Here is a 17,854-nt window from a genome sequence, read left to right as displayed (position 1 = left end):
ACTTGAGCCAAGTCGATCTTATGACTTTGCACATATGCGACCCGGTCCCACCTCTGCTGGTTAATGAGGCGTGCGAGTCTTACTGGTTCTCAGCGTGATGGTTTTAGCTCCCCCTGCTGCTCGCCACATATGCTCACCCTGGTGTGTGCGTTTAACAGGGGCGGGAGAGCCAGACGAGGACGAGCTGTACGAGAGCGGCGTGCTGGACTCCAACGGGGTCTACAGACTCCAGGGAGACAAACTGGTCCCCCATGAAGACGCGTGGGCCTCCATTCCGAGCGTCACCTTGCTTGATTCCAAAGAGGTACGCCGGTAGCATGAGGAAACGTTTTTGAGATTTGTACTCGTTGCCGTTTCCTCCGTCTTCAGGCCTTGGTGTTTGACTTTGGCGGCGAAGTGTACGTGTGGACCGGCAAGGACGTGCCGCTGGGGGACAGAAAGGTGGCGGTCAAACTGGGCAAACAGCTGTACAGTGGCAGCTACGACTACAGCATCTGCAGGGTTAACCCGCTGGATGCCTCCTGCGCCAATAGCGACGACGTGCCACAGTGAGTGGCCGCTTTGAGATTTGTTGGCTTAGTGCACCCCCTACTGGTGACATGTTGCCATAACAGCAAGCGTTGATGTCATCATCAACATGGCCGATTGTCCACTTTGTGCTCAGGCAAGGAGAGGGCCGCCCAAGTTGGACTCTGTTTGGCCGCCTGTCGGAGCACAACGAGACGTCCTTGTTCAGAGAGAAGTTCCTGGACTGGGCTGAGAGGAGGAAGGAGGAGGCGGCGCTAACGGAGGAAGTCAAGGTGCTGAAGGATTTTTATTTTTTTTTTCTGGATTCATTCCAAATTGGACACAGAGGTCGTTTATTGGTATCCGTTGGTTAGAATTTTTTTCTTTGTTCGATGTTTAGACATTTCGGCAACAGAGCAGGGTTTTCTGGAATATAATTTATCTTTGGCAACACCCCGAAGAAGAAATTCATTAGGGTGAGGTCTGGTAATCATCAACTTGAATTAATGACAATTTTTTTTTTTCTTCCATGATTTTACATAAAAATATATTTTAAGAATGTTTGTCTTTAATTGATGTTTAGATGTTCTTATTCTAAGCAACAATAAAAGCCATTTACTCTTTAATATGAGTATTTCGGGCTTATTTTAAAATTTAACTATTTGTTTTAAGCTTTTTTTAAAGATTTTAATTGACTTGAAATGAGGCCATTTAACCTTTAAAAATAAGCATTTCTGACTTATTTTAGTCTTTGACTGCCAAAAACGTTAAATAACGTTTTGTAAAATCCTATGGAGGAGTGCCAAAGACGTTAAAAGACGTTTTTTTTTCAAAACAGGTGAAACTAACCATTTTCTATTGTTGATTACTGAAAAACTGAATAAGGTAGATACAAAATTTTTTCTGATGAAAGATGAGAGTCCAATCTTTCATTTGGTAGTATGTGTGTTTCCATAGTCCAAACACATAATTTTCTATGGACCTTGAAAGATCAGTCAAAATGCTTAAAATCGGCTGGCACCCACGGCATCCCTTTTCTGAAAACGTCTGGCAGTCAAAGAGTTAAGATTTAATTTCCTTGATTTGTTGCTTGGCAGATCATTTCACTTGTTTCAAGTAAATTTTCACTAAAAACAAGTGTATTTTATCTAATATAATTAAGGGGACGTGTTTTTGCAGTGACATGTAATGGGAAAAATAAATATATATATTTTGTCCACTCAGAGTCCAATCCACTCCAGCGTCCGCTCCTCGCCCGACCTGGACCTGCAGCCGTGCGACGCCAACGCGCTGCTGGACAACGAGCCGCCGGCGGTCGGCACCGTCCTGGAGGGCGTGGACGTGCAGCGGGGCCACGGCGTGGTGAGGACGGAGGACGGCAGGCAGGCGGAGCTCTCCACGCTGGCCGTGGACGCCTGGCACATTAAGGAGTACGGCGAGGAGGAGTTGCCGGCGGAGAGCCTGGGGCAGCTCCACGAGGGGGACGCCTACATCGTCCGATGGAAGTACTCCATCACCACGCTCGGTGGGGCTTTTTTTTTTTTTTTTTTTTATAAAGAGTTGTCGTTTCGACCGCCATCGCCGCTGCACTGCCGCAACCCGACTATTTTCTCCCTCTAGTGGGAAAACGGCAAAAACCCGGAGAGCTGAGCGCCGGCGTGGCGGGCAGGGAGAGGACGGCGTGCTTTTTCTGGCAGGGCCTCCAGTCCAGCGTTAGCGAGAAGGGAACCTCGGCGCTCAAGACGGTGGAGCTGGGCAGCTTCAGGGGCTCGCAGGTGGGTCTCGACTGCCAACGCGCGCTCCAAATCAAGCCCGGTTTGCAAACTGAGCGCTTGAATGTGATTGGCTGCAGGTGCTGGTGAGTCAGGGGAAAGAGCCGCCCTGCTTCCTGCAACTGTTCCAAGGTGGTTTGGTCATACATAAGGGCAGTCGTGACAACTCAGAAAAAAACTCAGGTAAAAGGGACAATTTAGAGTCTAATATTAGGATTGCACGAAAAAGAAAAAAAAAAGTTTGCGTAAATGTTTGAAAACGAAAAAGTTTAAAAACTTAATTCAGTGATTCTTCACATACCACTAGAGGGAGCCATTTTGAGATCTATTCTAACTCTTACTGAGTATTTCCCTAAAAGAAAACCCATAAAGTGCCAGCCGATTTCGAGCATTTTCACTCATTTCCAAGCCTGACCAGAATATTGTGTATTATGAAAGATTGGATTCTGCCTTTTCTACCTTATTCTGTTCTTTAGTGATCACCATAGCTTGGTTTCACCGAATTCACCTATCGCTCACAAAATGACGAGAAAATTAGCTTTTTGTAAAAAGATGCATTTTCTGCACAACAGTGACTTTGACACGAATATTTTTTGGTTTTGTGACATTTTCAAACATCTCAACAGTCCTTCCCTTCCCTTCATTGAACAAGAATAAAAACAATGAAAATGTGTTTTTGATGGCAAAATGATCAAATTAGCATGTGTGGGAATGCTAAAGCATTCAAATCTTAGCATTCAGCTTTTCAGCATTCCCACGCAATTTCTGCAGAAATTGCACTTTATCTAGTTTACAGAAGATGTTTGTCAACAAACATTTTCACATTTGGTAAATTACTTGCAAATTATCAGAAAAGTGTTTGTGTACGTGTGTTTTAAACCCAATATTTTTGTGTGTGTTGCAAAGTTGCAAAGAGAGCAACTGCTGCCATCAAGTGGTCACCATTAACCATTACAGTGCTTCTCTCGACACTGTTACGTGACGTCATGCTTTTATCTGACAAGAAAATCTACTCAGTGGCAGAAAAAAAAAGAGTTATTATTGTTGCTGCTGCCCCCAGGAGGCTGGAGGCTGTTCTGCGTCCGCGGCGAAGTGGCGGCGGAGGCCACGCTGTGGGAGGTGGCGTGCACCGGCGCCAGCCTGCGCTCGCGGGCCGTCCTCGTGCTGCTCCACGCGCGGGACGCTCGTCTCTACGTGTGGCACGGCTGCAAAGCTCACGCCGGCGCCAGGCAGGTGGCCAAGCGGGCCGCGGAGCGACTGAGCCAAGGGTAAGGACGGCGCGCGGATTGGACGCGCTCCGAGGTCGGCCGACTGACGGCTTGCGCTCTCTCCAAGGCGTCCTCCCGAGTCGGGCCTGAGCGGCGGCAGCCGCGTGGAAGTTGAGGAGGTCGAGGAAGGAAGCGAGCCTGCGGAACTCAAGAAGCTTCTTGGCGTGCAGGACAGGAAGTCGTACGACTGCATGCTTCAAGGTATGCCAAGCCAAGACACACATTTGGCCTTGGAAAGCACAGCGCACTCCCAAAAAAAAAAAAAAAAAAGTCACAAAAATGAATGTGTGTCGACTGCTTTCAGATCCCGGCAAGTACAATTACACCCCCCGGCTGTTCCGGCTGAGCGCCAGCTCGGGCGTGTTCGAAGGGGAGGAGCGTCTGTACCCCGCCAGGGTGACGGAAGGGGTCATGGCCATGCCCTTCCTGCAGGAGAACCTCTACTCGGCACAGCAGCCCGGTAAGCCCGACGCCCGCTCGCTCGCCCGTCCTCACCTTTTTGTTCATCGCGCCTGTATCCCGCGCCAGCTCTCTTCCTGCTGGACAACCGCATGGAGGTGTACCTGTGGCAGGGCTGGCAGCCCGAGGAGGAGCAGTGCACCGGCTCGGCAAAGATACGCTGGGACATCGAGAGGAAGTGCGCCATGGAAACGGCACTGCAGTACTGTAAAGGTCAGCAGTTGTTTTGTTTTTTTTACACAGTTATTAAAAGCCGAAAACCTGGGTGGGTCAAAGGTCAGAAGCTAGCTTGAAAGATTGTCAGCAACTATGTGACAGCCACTAGTAGCCGTGATTTGAAAAAACAGCAAGTATGCTAACTGAGCATGCCTTCTCACCATTTCTATTATGTTTGCAGAAAAGAGCTCTCGGCGCCCCCCTCAGGCTTATCTGGTCATGGCAGGCTGTGAGCCACTCACCTTTACCAACATCTTCCCTTACTGGAAAAAGGACCCCAGCATTGCCTCCAAGGTGAGGAATATTATTTTCGGTGACTTTTAAACACTTTTAACAATTGCTGTTTTTAGTCTGAGGGTTCCAAAAACAAAGTGGCCTTAGTGAAGGAGGTGCTGTCCAAGCTCAGTAAGCTCCAATACTCCATCGAGGAGCTCACCGGGTCGCCGCTGCCCGACGGAGTTGACCCTCTCCGCCTGGAGGATTATCTTTCCGACCAGGACTTCAAGGTAGAATGAAGCCCCCCCCCCTCAAAAAAAAAATAAAAATAAATCAATTGGGTCCAACAAGCTTTGTAACGCTCGTCTCGTAATTTGTCTTTGTTGTCTAGAAACTTCTGGAGATGAGTCGTGTGGAGTTCAACGCGCTGCCAAACTGGAAGCAGAAGAACCTGAAGAAAAGCAAGGGGCTTTTCTAAAAGCAACGACAAAAAAAAAAAAAATCTTACATTTAAAAATCACCTCATTTTGTAAAACAAATGTACAATTTTGTATAGTCTTTTCTAATGATACTTTTAGCCAATTAATCGTGCAATTTTTTTTAAGGAACTTTTGTGTTCCTTGTGCTAAGTAAGCTCTTTATGCTCCTATCGTGTAATATACTGTCAATGTATTGTTTTAATCCAATTAGTGTTGCTTTTTGTGCCACAATGTAAAAAAATAAGGCCAGTGGCTTAAAAGTCTGTTACATGTGTTGTTGTCCAATAATTGACTTTTGTCACCTGATGCCTTACAAAAAGCGGACATTATCTCCCCCTGCCCTCCAAAAACAAACAACAAATATGTACATTTTTTTTATATTGTTTAATTTGGTGGTAAATAATTGAGGATTATTTTGAATAATCTTCAGCAACTGATCTTGTAAGGACCAAATAAGACTTTCTCTTTTTTATTTTTATTTTTATTTTTATTTTTTAAGACTTGCCAACAGTGTTTGTGTGGAAAGTATTACATGTATCTCATTGAACATGTCATACATATGTTGCATGACTTCCTAGCCTCCTGAATTGTTCGTTTTTCTGCAATATGATACTTTTTTGTTTGTATAAAGAAATACGGATGGATGGCAATTTTCCTTTTTGGCACATGAAAAACAAACGTGAATAAAATGTTTGTTTAAAAAAAAAAATGATGCCACGGTATTTTAAAAATCATCGTAACTATTCTTTAAAAACAATCATGTAAAAAAAAAAAAAAAAACTCACACGTGAATGCAATTTGCGGTGGTCACGTGATAAGCGACGAGTAGCAAGCAGCTAGCTAGCCGGTGGGTTGTCTAAACCGCCAAACAAAACTAGGGAACTAACATACACATAAATATGTAATTATATTTAACTATATACTATAATGAGTTCCTAGGGGATAAGGGCAACCATTAGAACACAGTCTTAGTATTCTTAATAATAATTCTTAATACGCGTGTGTGCTCGTCCAGGAAGGTGAGTTTGTGTTTCCATTTTTGGCATTCCAACTCAGAGTTCAAGTCAGTTTCTTGTTTGACCTTGTGTTTATTTATTACATCACATAGTGTTTTATTTGTCGCTTTTAATTGTACCAACGTGTATAAAAGTGCCTGAAGTATTTATTTTTTTCCCCCCCTTCCTTCTCCGTAGAGGACTGCAATGTTCATCTTTGTCCACCAGAGAGCGATATGTGATCTCATTTGTACTGTGCTGCAGCTCATCTTTCAGGTAGGACTAGTGTGAAAAATGTTACACGTCATGTTATCGGTTTGGGTGATTTTTTTTTTAGCAACTACACGACTACATTATCTCATACTGAGTCAAATACGGTATTGATACAGCTATTTCAAATTATAGCTTCATAAAGCGTATAAGAAATAGTGGTGTCTATTATTGTTGTTTTTATCTTTTAAGTTAGCAGTTTGCTCTTTAATAGTTATTGTTATATTGACCATAAATAATGAATGAAATCGGTTTCAGGTGTCAAGTTCATCTAAGTTACCAATATGTGTTTTTCTACAGTCGTTCCCAACCACCTGCGCCTCAATTAGACGAGATCTCAATTGTTTAGTTACTAGTTTCCGCATTACCTGAAATGACTGAAGCATCACAAATATCCCTCTTTTGATTGAAGAATCAGCTGTATTGATTGGATTTATGTATCGATCTGCACATCACTAATGTGGGATCAATTCAGGTCTAGGAAACTTCCGGGCTTGGTTTTGCAACACTGGGCAAATTCCGTTCGATCCTTTTACTTCCAAGTACCAAGAAGTATAAAACTTTGCGGAACCTTTGCTGGAAATGCTGCTCAATTTTTATGAGCCACAATATATAACGACCGCTGGGCATGATGCTGTTCTACACCACTAAAAGCAAAACCAAGACAATAAAAAATAATAAGCATTATTAGATTTGTCAAGCAGACTTTTTTGGTACCGCTTGTATTCAATGTCATTAGAAAATGGACGGGGAATTTTTTTTTTCTTCTTCACAGTTATAAAGTCATGATGTTGATATTGCATTTTTTTTGTAAATTTGGATCTCTCATCCTAATTTGTTGTTTGTTAGACATCCATATAAATGTGTCATGGCTGCTTTAGAGCGCCTCGTTGTCAGCTGTGAGTGCACGCTTGTTACATGGAGATAGGTTAAAGAGTGAGGGTGTTGGGTTCGAAAAAGTCGGACTTGGCAGCCAGTGAGTTTTGCTCTAGGCATTGTCGCTTTAGAGTGCCTCGTTGTCACAACATTGAAAAGTCGCACTGATATATATATATTAGCCACCAAATGCTTTATGTTGATCGAACATGCTATTTACACTTTTTTAAAATTATCCTTAAATGTACACGAGAATTGTTTTCTATTTGACTTCAACGAGTGAGTTTCTCTTCATCACGGCGGTTGTAGTCAACGGTACACTGGCTTGGCGCATCCCTTTTTCAAACTTCCACACAGAATGAAATGAGGGTGAAAAATCCCCCAGCGCGGTTGGCAAACGCGTGGCGCTGCCGCAGCTGCGGGGACGAGCACGCGCACAAAAGGCTGCGCGCGTATCAGCCGCGACATCGGGCCCGGCTTCCTGCAGATGACAGATTGATTGAAACCTCTAACTGCACCTCTCATCCATCATTCCGGCCTGTTTCTCATCCACCAGCTGCTCAGCTTTCCTCCTTTACATCACCGCACACACACACACACACACACACACACACACACATACAGAAATGGACGCCATGTTATGATAGAAAAACACCTACACGGCATCCTGGCGGACACGCAAACAAAATGAGTCAGTAGTTTGGCTTTCCGGGAGAAACACATGCTCGGTTAGTCAGTGGCCGTGAACTCCTCTCCCACCTGGGCCGCATTAACCCCGCGCTCGCTTGCTCTGGACAGGTGCGAGCACGTTTCCGTTTGGCTTCATGTCGACTTTGGCTTTTGGAGAGAGAGGTGGCGCAGCTCAAAAGACGAGCTGTATAAAAGTGCATATGGCGGAAATGTTCACTTTCTGTGAGTTGCTATGATGTGAGCAGTTCAGTACGACGGCGTATACAATATATATATTTTTTTTTTTTGAGGTTAGGGGCAATATTTAAAGAAAAAAACATGTAAAATTGCGAGTTTATAAAGTGGCAAATTTGCGAGGAAAAACTAAAACTCGTAAATTTGCCACTTTAAATTTAAATTTGCGAGAAATAAACTCCGAAACTTCCAAGAAATACACGTAGCGTAGCTATAGTCTAATGTGAGGATTCATTGGTGGTTAACGGGACACGGTTTATAAAATGAAAAGGAACGATGGAGACGGATTCATTCTTAATTTCAACTTTACTCGTCGTACACGGCAGCTAGAGCGACAACACTTCCTGATCCCCTATCAGCTGACTAAACACTAACCAATCAGAAGCTAACATACTTTAGGTCAATGCAAGCGTATGACGGAGAGCAGCAGATTCGACACATCAACTTAGCTACTTGTACAAAAAAAAATATCCAAAATGTATGAATGTGTAAATAATAATTTGGTAAACATAAATGTACAAGTAAATATTTATTTTACCAAATTAACTTAAATGCTTGATCCTCAGGGGTGTGGATCTTGGCAAAGCGAGGCGTCTTTGGAATGCTTAACATGATGTGGTTAAAGCCATAACTAAGTCCTTATTTGAAAACCCAACCGAAAAGTATTGGCACAAACATCCGAGTAGTACGCTACGTGTATTTCAAGTTTTTTTTTTTTCTTCTTGCAAATCTGCCACCTTATAAACTCACAAATTTGTGAGGTTTTTTTTTCTCTGTATATTGCCCCTCCCCCTTAAAAAAAAATAAATAATAATAATTATATGTGGACCTAATACGCCGTCATAGTTTAATTTGTTGAAAGGAAAAAAATACCCGTAATGCTGTATTATCGCCATCTTTTGTGTTCAAGTAGCCGTTGCTTTACGGGTTATAATGCTGTGACGCCAATGCTATTCATTAGCCGGTTTATGCCATTATGTGTTAGCATCAAGCTAGCAACTGTTAAGGCAATTTATATACAGTATGTTATATAGTATATTATGTGTATATGTATGCGTGCAGCATTTTAGCTGTTGCCATTTTCACTTTCCACACTTTCAGCAGCTTCTCCATCTTCTTATGAAGTAAAATTCGGATAAACACGCCACGTTTGTAACCAGCCGAACACGTCAAAAATGTCTTTTGATCCATTGAGCTGCAAACTTGTGTCGATGACGCCTGCCACTTGCTGACAAAATTCATCTCATTTAGACCTGAAACCACTGGCTAATTGTCTCCAGTGGTTTCCCCTTTTGCCTGACAGACAGTTGTAAATATATTTGCGCCGTCACGGCGTATAAGCAAGAAAAATCTCAAGCAGCGTGTGCCATTCATTGGTGGCCAATTAAAATGGACGGCTAGCGAGTAATGTTGATGAATGTGCCAGCGTGTAAGCAGGCTGGCTGACGCTACTTAGCCTGCGCGCTAATAAGCCCGCTAACCCTTAAGTCATAAAGACATTTTATTATTGAAGTTTATTAATGCCACATTTGCTTGTAAAAATTTGAACATAGTTATTGCCATGGTAACCTTAAATCACCTTTTAGTAGTAAGCAATATTGGTGCTTTTTTTTTTTTTTGTTGCGTTAGCATCTGTGCTAGCAAATGTGTTGAGTGCGGTTCAGCACTTTTGCAAATTTTTCCACTCGCATTAAAATTATTGCACTGTTCTGTATGGCTTTATTTCGTATTCACACCAATATTCACCATACAACTGTTATCCAAATTGTATTTATTTATTTATTTTTGCTGTTGTTTAGCCTAAATCTCTTGTGTGTTAGCGGTAGCATCAAGGCTAACTTCAGCTTTGTAGTTGTGTACAAGCTTTAAACATTCTAAAACATCCCTGTTTTTTTTGGGTTTTTTTTTTTACTTCATCTTTGTAAGTAACATAATGTATTGTAATATGACAGTAAATAGTTTTATTAATTAAAAACTTGCATACATTTGTACGGGGAAAAAAAGACCTTCACTCAACCAAACCCAATTGCGTAAATAAGGTATTTGTTCGGCCTTTTATTTGCAAATAATGTGAAAACATTTCATTTGATTGGATGATGATGAGTCAAAGAAACATTCTCCTTGGAAAACCTTGATTTTGTCAGACGTCTCTTCTTGGCTCGTCAAACAAAAAAACTCTTCTTGCCATGTAGACTGAACAAATGCATTCACACGCGCGACCTTCATTGCTAAGAGCGATCAATACAAAACAATAATGGATGTTTCTGGCAGCGCGCTCATTGGCTTGTATGCTGTTAATTTTTTTATTTCAATTTCAGGATTTAGAATAACGTTAATGTGATGACGAATCTTGAAAGAAAAATAGTGATCACCTTTAGATGACATTTCTAATCGGGGCAAAAGAAAAGGAAAACAATCGTTTTAGGAAAGGTTAGCTAATGGCAATGTCTGGTATTCGCCGTTAAAAAAAATAAATAGTGATAGTAAATTGTCCTGTATCACTAGGGGAGAAAAAAAGTTAAAAACTTTTTTTTTTCTTACCTTACAAAAGCCAAAAGTGGATTTAAAAATATATATATGTACATCAAAATGTTGTTAATTTTTTTTCTAACCTTTCAAGTAATTTATTGCATTTCCAAAGTTAAACTGGCACCGCCAAACTAAAATAAAAATGACGACAAAATATAAATATATACTTTTACACAATGTTATTATTTGTTGTAGTATATTTATTGGCACTTTTTAAAAATTTTGGAGAAATCGGCCTTATTTTAAGATATTGGATACTCATGGAGGCTGCTGATACCTGCCACCGATACTTACTGTAAGGCAAAAAAAAAAAAGTAAGACCTCCTCTACAGTAGTTGGCGCTGTCCACGTTGGCAAATCGTATATAATTTATACTGATATTGAACATAATTTTTTATTTTTTTTTTTTAAATACCTAAAAGTATTTGTCATTGTTGGCCTCTGCACATAGTTAAGTAAAACTGAAATACTTTTTTTTTTTTTTTTTTATGTTTCAATTTTCATTTGGCATGTAATATTGTATGTCTCCATTTATTTTTGTGCTCGTTAACAAGAGCACTTGTCGTACCTCCAAAATCAAATTGACAGCTCTCATGGTTGGTTAGCGACCGAGCTATCCACAGGAGGCCCCGACACACACACACACACACTCGGGTTCCCGACACCGTTCTCTGTGCTTGGTTGCTTCTTTGATCCTTCGCTTGCGTGGATGCACACGCTGATGCTCATCAAATTGGACGCGGCGTATCGCATCTCACCACCACGACAACGTATAGTATCCGTGCATGCAGCATTTAAAGAAGTGCTACATGCACCTTTTGAAAGCCTCCAACGGCCTCTCGGTCGCCCCACTTCAAAACTCTTTTGAAAAATGGATGCATGTTGAACGGGCTCCTCGGGGACTCGATGATGCCGTGCGTTACACCGTGTATGCGTGCGCGTGTTTACGCTCACTGAACTGATGCAACATGAAGTAGAAGAAATGGAGTGACTTTGAACACAGTGCGGCGAGGTGCTGTATAAGCCAAAAATAACATTTGCCTCTCATGTAAAACTTTTTTTTTTTGTGAGACCCGTTTTTTACTAAAGTTTTGACCTTTTTAGTTAAAAGAGATTTTTTTTTTTAAATGCACGTGGAATGGAAGACATCTCAAGTCTGTGTGTGAGAGGTTTGGTCGTGTGAGTGAGGTTTTTTTGTAAGAGTGGGTTTTCCTGGAAGAGTAATTCCTGTATGTGAAAGTTCTTTTTATTCGAGTTTTCTTTTGTGTATGTGAGTTATTTTTTCTTTTCTTTTTTTATGAAAGGGAGTTTTCTTTGTGTGAGTCTTTTGTGTGCGTGTGTTTGCGCCCACTGAACTGATGCTACATGAGGAAGAAAAAGAAATAGAGAAACTTTGAACACAGTGTGATGGGGTGCCGTATTAGCCGAAAATGGTATTTACCTCTCATGTGCAACTTTTTCTTCTTCTTCTTTTTTTTTGGGGGGGGGGGCTTTTTTGATGAAAGTTTTGACCTCTTTGGTTTAAAGGAGAGTTTTTTTTTTTAAAAATCGCATGTGGAATGGAAAACATCTCAAATCTTGTGTGAGAGTTTTGGTTGTGTGAGTGAGGCTTTTTTTTTTTCGTAAGAGTGTTTGTCTGTAAGAGTGAGGTGCCAGGGAGTTTGTGATAGGAGATGTTTTTTTCAGGTGTATAAGACTGATGTGGTCAAATGTGAGAGGTTTCCTGTTGTGTGAGTTTTTTTGGGCTGTATGTGAAAGTTTTCATGCGAGTTTTCTTTTGTGAATGTGAGATGTTTCTTTGAGTGTGAGTTTTTTGGGTGAAGGTGAGTTTAATTTGTGTGACAGTTATTTAGCGTGAGAGATGCATTTTTGGGTGAGTGGGGTTTACGGCGAGAGGTTATTGTGATGCATATGATTTTTTTTTTGTGAAAGGGAGTTTTTATTGATGAGTGAAGTGTTTTTGGACCTGTGAAAATAAGAGATGATCTAGTTGCATGTGAGAGTGCGTGAGAGAGTTCTTGTCTTTCTGATGTTGTGCGGCACAGCCCTAGTTTTCCCTCAACCTTTCTTGAGACATTTTTTCTTGTCTCGGTCTTTTCAGTATACAATAAGGTCTTGTTTGTTTTTCTTTCCACTGCGTGTGAATCATGTATGGAAGCAGATGGAGCCTTTGACAGCGTTTTGAGGAGGAGGAGGAGGAGGAGGCGGCAGGCGACACTGCGGTGATGTCACTCACTCGGCCCTCTTCCTGTCTGCCCTCCCTAATCGAATCAAGTGGCTGTGGAGCTCTCGAGCCCACTCTAATTCCATCAGATCCGGATCCCCACGCTGCAGGGGAAGGTCGTGTGTCTCGCTAGATTTGTGTGTGTGTGTGTGTGTGTTTGTTTCTTAAAAAGTGCGGATCAAACAGCAGGTGCAGTCAAATTCATGGAATCCCTCCACTGCTTGATAAATGACTGTCCACCTTGCAGTCCCGCCACCAACCTTCAAGGTGACCACCATGGAGCATTTAAAAAAAAAAAAAAACATTTTAGAAGGCATATATTTGAAGAGACTGTGGTCAAGTTGTAATTTGCAATTAAAAAATGTTGCAGATTTTCACAATTTACTTAATGTTAAAGATTAGGTAGCTCTTAATATGAAAATAAAATTGCACTGAGCTGTCACCGTCTTACAAATGCAGTTATGCCATCTAGTGGCAGAAAAATGACCAACGCAAATCAATATCACTCGTTTTTTTACAGTACAGTACATCGTTTTAATTTTAACTCAATTTTATGAATTACTAGACTGAAATTGTGTGGGAATGCTAATAGCTGAATGCTAATAGTTGAATGCTAAGCTGAATGCTTATGAAGTAAATTGAAAGATAAATTACGTGGAAATCATAAAGTACTAATTTGTCGTTGAGAGATAAATGAATAAAAAGAGCACTTAAACCCGGGAGGCGTACATTTTTGAAGCAAGTTGAAATTTATATGGACAAGTGTTATCTGAAAGTACCCTCTATTCATTTAAATGGAAAAAATGCACACAAAAATCACTCTGGCAAACAAGAAAAAAAAACTCAACTTATAGAGCAATAACAGAAAAGGTACAAGAAGCTCCTCCCCCTCACTTCAACATAGCATGATGATGTCACAAGAGCACAAATTTTACATTAAACTTTAATTTTGTCCTGAGCACAGAAACGGTGAATACGGCAGTGTTTCCGCAAATAGTGAATAATGTCCTCATCAGAATTTGCTGACTTTGTTTGGATTACATTAAGTTTTGTCACGTTTTCCTCCTGTGCCCGTTCGTTGGCTGAGCGTGTCCTGTGGAGGTGTGCGATGTGAGAGAATGATGTGATGGAGTCGGGTCCAAAGTAGCGCCATCGCAGTTGAGCACTTATAAAACCGGCACTGGAATGGAGGCGCGTGGGTGTCGTCAAACACTCGTCGATCTAATTGCATGTCCACATGGCAGATAGGATTTTTTATTTTTTTTTTTAAGTAGCCAAACTGTATTTTGTGCTTAATGTGCTTTGACTTAATATCTAACAATGGTGGCCTCCCGTAGAGGCACAGGAAGTAAACTTTGGTAAAGGTGTTTTGTAGAACACTCCAGTAATTGCTGTCTATAGTGGGTGGAATTATGCACGATCATTTGCATAATGTCATTTTACCCCTGCTCGGATTTGTTTACGTATGCAAGTAGGCTGCACGGTTGCAGTCGCTTTGTCTCATCATCAGCGAAAAATACCGTTGTCAAGTCGTGGATGTTTTGTTTTGAGAGGGACGATGCCGTTGAAATGTTTCGTTGTGGTCATTGAGCTCGCACTTAACATGAACAAAACAGCAGATGATTGGATTATTCTTACAGAGCAGGATTTAACCATTGATCAATATTGTATCAGCTTCTTATGCACGTGTCTCGTTAAAAGCTAAAAAAAAAATGTCAACTACTGTAGTACTGTCCTGTTAATATACTTTGTTTTCCACATTTGGAAAGAGGGACATTGAATAGAAGGGGATCGGGCGTTGAGCCTTGTGGGATGCCGTTAACTGGACCTAGTCCCATTGGTAGTTAAGAGATGAATTTGTATTCATTATTCATTTGATATTTGACTTCTTATTTGTTACCGTACAATATTGTCACTTGAATTCAAACAAATATGTCATGTTGATTATTATTCATGATTGCGCTTGACCCTTGACCCTTTCAACCTTATCTCCACATTTCAAGGTCACATTTATTCATTTTATTTATTTTTTTCCCCCAACAAAAATCCCTTTGTTCACTAATGAGGCCTCGCAAAGCCGAGCCTGTCGTCACCTCTACTTAGCCGCTCGCTCTGCGGGCCCAACGTAGCTGCCAATCAACGCTAAACGACAGCAGCGGTCGCTGACGCGCCCGTCAACGCAATTAGCGGCAAGCCGGTACGCCGCGAGAGGCCATGTTTGATTCATGACACAAGCGTGATCAGGTGTGTGTGCGTGCGTGCGTGCGTGCGTGCGCGTTCCACTTTTGTGCAGTGCCTCAGAGGGAATTGCGTGTTTCATGTTTGCATGGATGAGCAGTGCATGACAGGCAGTAAGCCCCGAAAGGGAGCGCTGTCTGCATGTTTTTTGCATGAGTGCACATTTGTGTGTGTGCGCGTGTGTGTGTGTCTTATAAACATTCTGTATGCAAGCACATATGCTCCTCATGTTTACCTTCATTATATAGCTTGCGAGAATTGATTTGCGTCACAGCAAGCAGCAGTTTGGCAGATAGTAAGCAACTCTTCAAAAAAAAAAAAAAAAGGAAAGAAAGAAAAAGGTTTGAAGCCCTAACCATAAACGGGCTCACAAGCATATATTCTTTATCCTCTGCAAAAAACCAACCGCTTTACTACATCTTACTGAGTCTCTTAATTAAAGTAATTGGGAAAGATTTCTTCATATGTGTCTGGCTATTGTACTGCCCCCTAGTGGCAAGTGCAATATTATAGAATGCAGTTTTCATATTAGAATTATTTTTTTTACTTTTTTTTTTTATTGTGGCTTTTCGTGTGCACTTGGTTGCAATGAAATGTCGAACTTTTTCATTTCGTTTTGAACTTTTTGTATTTGTTTTTTATCTCTACCAAATTTATGTGCACTGTATTGCAAAGTATTTTTATGTTTTTTCTTCTTTCTTTTTTTTATTTGATCGCCACCAGACTGATTTTCTCCCCAGTTGTCATTCTAGTTTAATCGACTCTCAAAGAAACACTTTTGTGAAAGACTTTAACTTCTTCACCGAGGCAGAAAAAAAGTGAAAATGCCTCCTTAAAGAGTGACAGTTTGCACTGTTGATAAATGGTTCTTCTTTTCAGCAGCGACAGCTGCACGCTGGCAGAATCCTGATTTTTTTTTTTTTTTTTTTTTTTTTTTGCCGCTCATGTTCGTAGAAAATCTGTTGTTCAGCTTTTAAAGACTCGAATGCAACTTTTTCCCAAGCACAGAATCCATAGAAGCGGATGGCTAATAAATATCATCACCTAATTGGCCAATGGCGACTTCAATGTTGTATTGCAGCCAATATCACGTGAAAGTACATTTTCTTGTTGTGCTTACCTTGCAGTCGCCCTACAACGCGACAAGCGAGCCTTTTTTTTTTCTCCACGTGAACATAACTCTTAGAGTGACGGAGAAGCCGGGGTGAGGCTACTTTACTTTAATGGCTCATTCATTTTTAAGTACCCCTTTTTCTGGCGGCGCCCCGAGCTACAGAATCGTACCACCGTCCGCTTCACGAGAATACAGACGAAGCCGCGTTCACTATTCATGTGATGGCGCGCGTCGTCCTCGTCGAGATGCTACACGGATTCTTTGTCGTTGACATTTTACACTTCAGGGCCGGTCGGTAAATCACAGCGCTCCAGTTAAATCGTCCGATAGATCAGTGTTAACAAGCAAGGGGCTGGATTTTAATTGCGCCGCTTGGGTTGTTTTTAATCTGGAAAGTATCACATAATCGCTTTTCGCTGATGGATGATTATCTAATTCCCAAACATGCTAATTGCTGCACGTGCGTCTCAACAGACGTGGGAGTCTAGGCTAAACCTCGAGTCGCACTCGAGGTTTAGCCTTCAAAATGGATGGATGAAATATTTTTTGTCAATTATGGGAAGAGGGCCTTAAAAAGAATCGCTTATTAAATCGCAATAGCAGATTAGTTGTCATTAGTTGCTCTTCATTTTGTCGACTAAAATTGCACTTTATTTTTGTCGACTAACTTAGTCGAATAAAATTGCTCTTTATTTCATCAACTAGAATTTCTCTATATTTTTGTCGACTAATTCAGTCAACTAAAATTGCACTTTATTTTCGTCGACTAAAATTGCACTTTATTTTTGTCGACTAACTTAGTCGACTAAAATTGCTCTTTATTTCATCAACTAGAATTTCTCAATATTTTTGTCGACTAATTCAGTCAACTAAAATTGCTCTTTATTCCGTCAACTAAAATTGCACTTTATTTTCGTCGACTAAAATTGCACTTTATTTTTGTCGACTAACTTAGTCGACTAAAATTGCTCTTTATTTCATCAACTAGAAATTCTCAATATTTTCGTCGACTAATTCAGTCAACTAAAATTGCACTTTATTTTTGTCGACTAACTTAGTCGAATAAAATTGCTCTTTATTTCATCAACTAGAATTTCTCAATGTTTTTGTCGACTAATTCAGTCAACTAAAATTGCTCTTTATTTCGTCAACTAAAATTGCACTTTATTTTCGTCGACTAAAATTGCACTTTATTTTTGTCGACTAACTTAGTCGACTAAAATTGCTCTTTATTTCATCAACTAGAATTTCTCTATATTTTCGTCGACTAATTCAGTCAACTAAAATTGCTCTTTATTCCGTCAACTAAAATTGCACTTTATTTTCGTCGACTAAAATTGCACTTTATTTTTGTCGACTAACTTAGCCGACTTAAATTGCTCTTTATTTTTGTTGACTAACTTAGTCAACTAAAATTGCTCTTTATTTCGTCAACTAAAATTGCACTTTATTTTCGTCGACTAAAATTGCACTTTATTTTTGTCGACTAACTTAGCCGACTTAAATTGCTCTTTATTTTTGTTGACTAACTTAGTCAACTAAAATTGCTCTTTATTTCGTCAACTAAAATTGCACTTTATTTTTGTTGACTAAAATTGCACTTTATTTTTGTTGACTAAAATTGCACTTTATTTTTGTTGACTAACTTAGTCGACTTAAATTGCTCTTTATTTCATCAGCTAGAATTTCTCTATATTTTTGTCGACTAAAATTGCTCTTTAATTCGTCAACTACAATCGCGTGTGGTTGTTTCGTAAGCTATTTTAA

At 40.7% G+C, this 17,854-nt stretch overlaps 2 protein-coding genes across 4 annotated transcripts in view; both read left to right on the top strand.

Annotated features, from left to right (window-relative positions):
- The window catches only part of svild (supervillin d), a 39,530-nt gene extending 33,969 nt beyond the window's left edge, over positions 1 to 5,561 (top strand). For both annotated transcript variants that reach the window (XM_077550272.1, XM_077550273.1), the window contains 13 exons: positions 159 to 304; positions 370 to 548; positions 665 to 800; positions 1,732 to 2,032; positions 2,128 to 2,282; positions 2,360 to 2,462; positions 3,340 to 3,547; positions 3,615 to 3,748; positions 3,852 to 4,007; positions 4,076 to 4,219; positions 4,404 to 4,516; positions 4,573 to 4,728; positions 4,830 to 5,561. In XM_077550272.1, the coding sequence (XP_077406398.1) occupies positions 159 to 304; positions 370 to 548; positions 665 to 800; positions 1,732 to 2,032; positions 2,128 to 2,282; positions 2,360 to 2,462; positions 3,340 to 3,547; positions 3,615 to 3,748; positions 3,852 to 4,007; positions 4,076 to 4,219; positions 4,404 to 4,516; positions 4,573 to 4,728; positions 4,830 to 4,916 (2,018 nt within the window). In that variant the 3' untranslated portion in view covers positions 4,917 to 5,561. The remainder of the gene's footprint in view (positions 1 to 158; positions 305 to 369; positions 549 to 664; positions 801 to 1,731; positions 2,033 to 2,127; positions 2,283 to 2,359; positions 2,463 to 3,339; positions 3,548 to 3,614; positions 3,749 to 3,851; positions 4,008 to 4,075; positions 4,220 to 4,403; positions 4,517 to 4,572; positions 4,729 to 4,829) is intronic.
- A 165-nt stretch (positions 5,562 to 5,726) lies between these two features.
- znf281b (zinc finger protein 281b) overlaps positions 5,727 to 17,854 on the top strand; it is a 47,918-nt gene continuing 35,790 nt past the window's right edge. For both annotated transcript variants that reach the window (XM_077550278.1, XM_077550274.1), the window contains exons 1-2: positions 5,727 to 5,936; positions 6,111 to 6,188. The gene's annotated coding sequence lies outside the window, so the exon portion shown is untranslated. The remainder of the gene's footprint in view (positions 5,937 to 6,110; positions 6,189 to 17,854) is intronic.

This window comes from Vanacampus margaritifer, chromosome 18, assembly GCF_051991255.1.
Source record: "Vanacampus margaritifer isolate UIUO_Vmar chromosome 18, RoL_Vmar_1.0, whole genome shotgun sequence".
NCBI classification, from domain to species: Eukaryota; Metazoa; Chordata; class Actinopteri; order Syngnathiformes; family Syngnathidae; genus Vanacampus; species Vanacampus margaritifer.
This window is presented reverse-complemented; position numbering and strand designations above follow the sequence as displayed.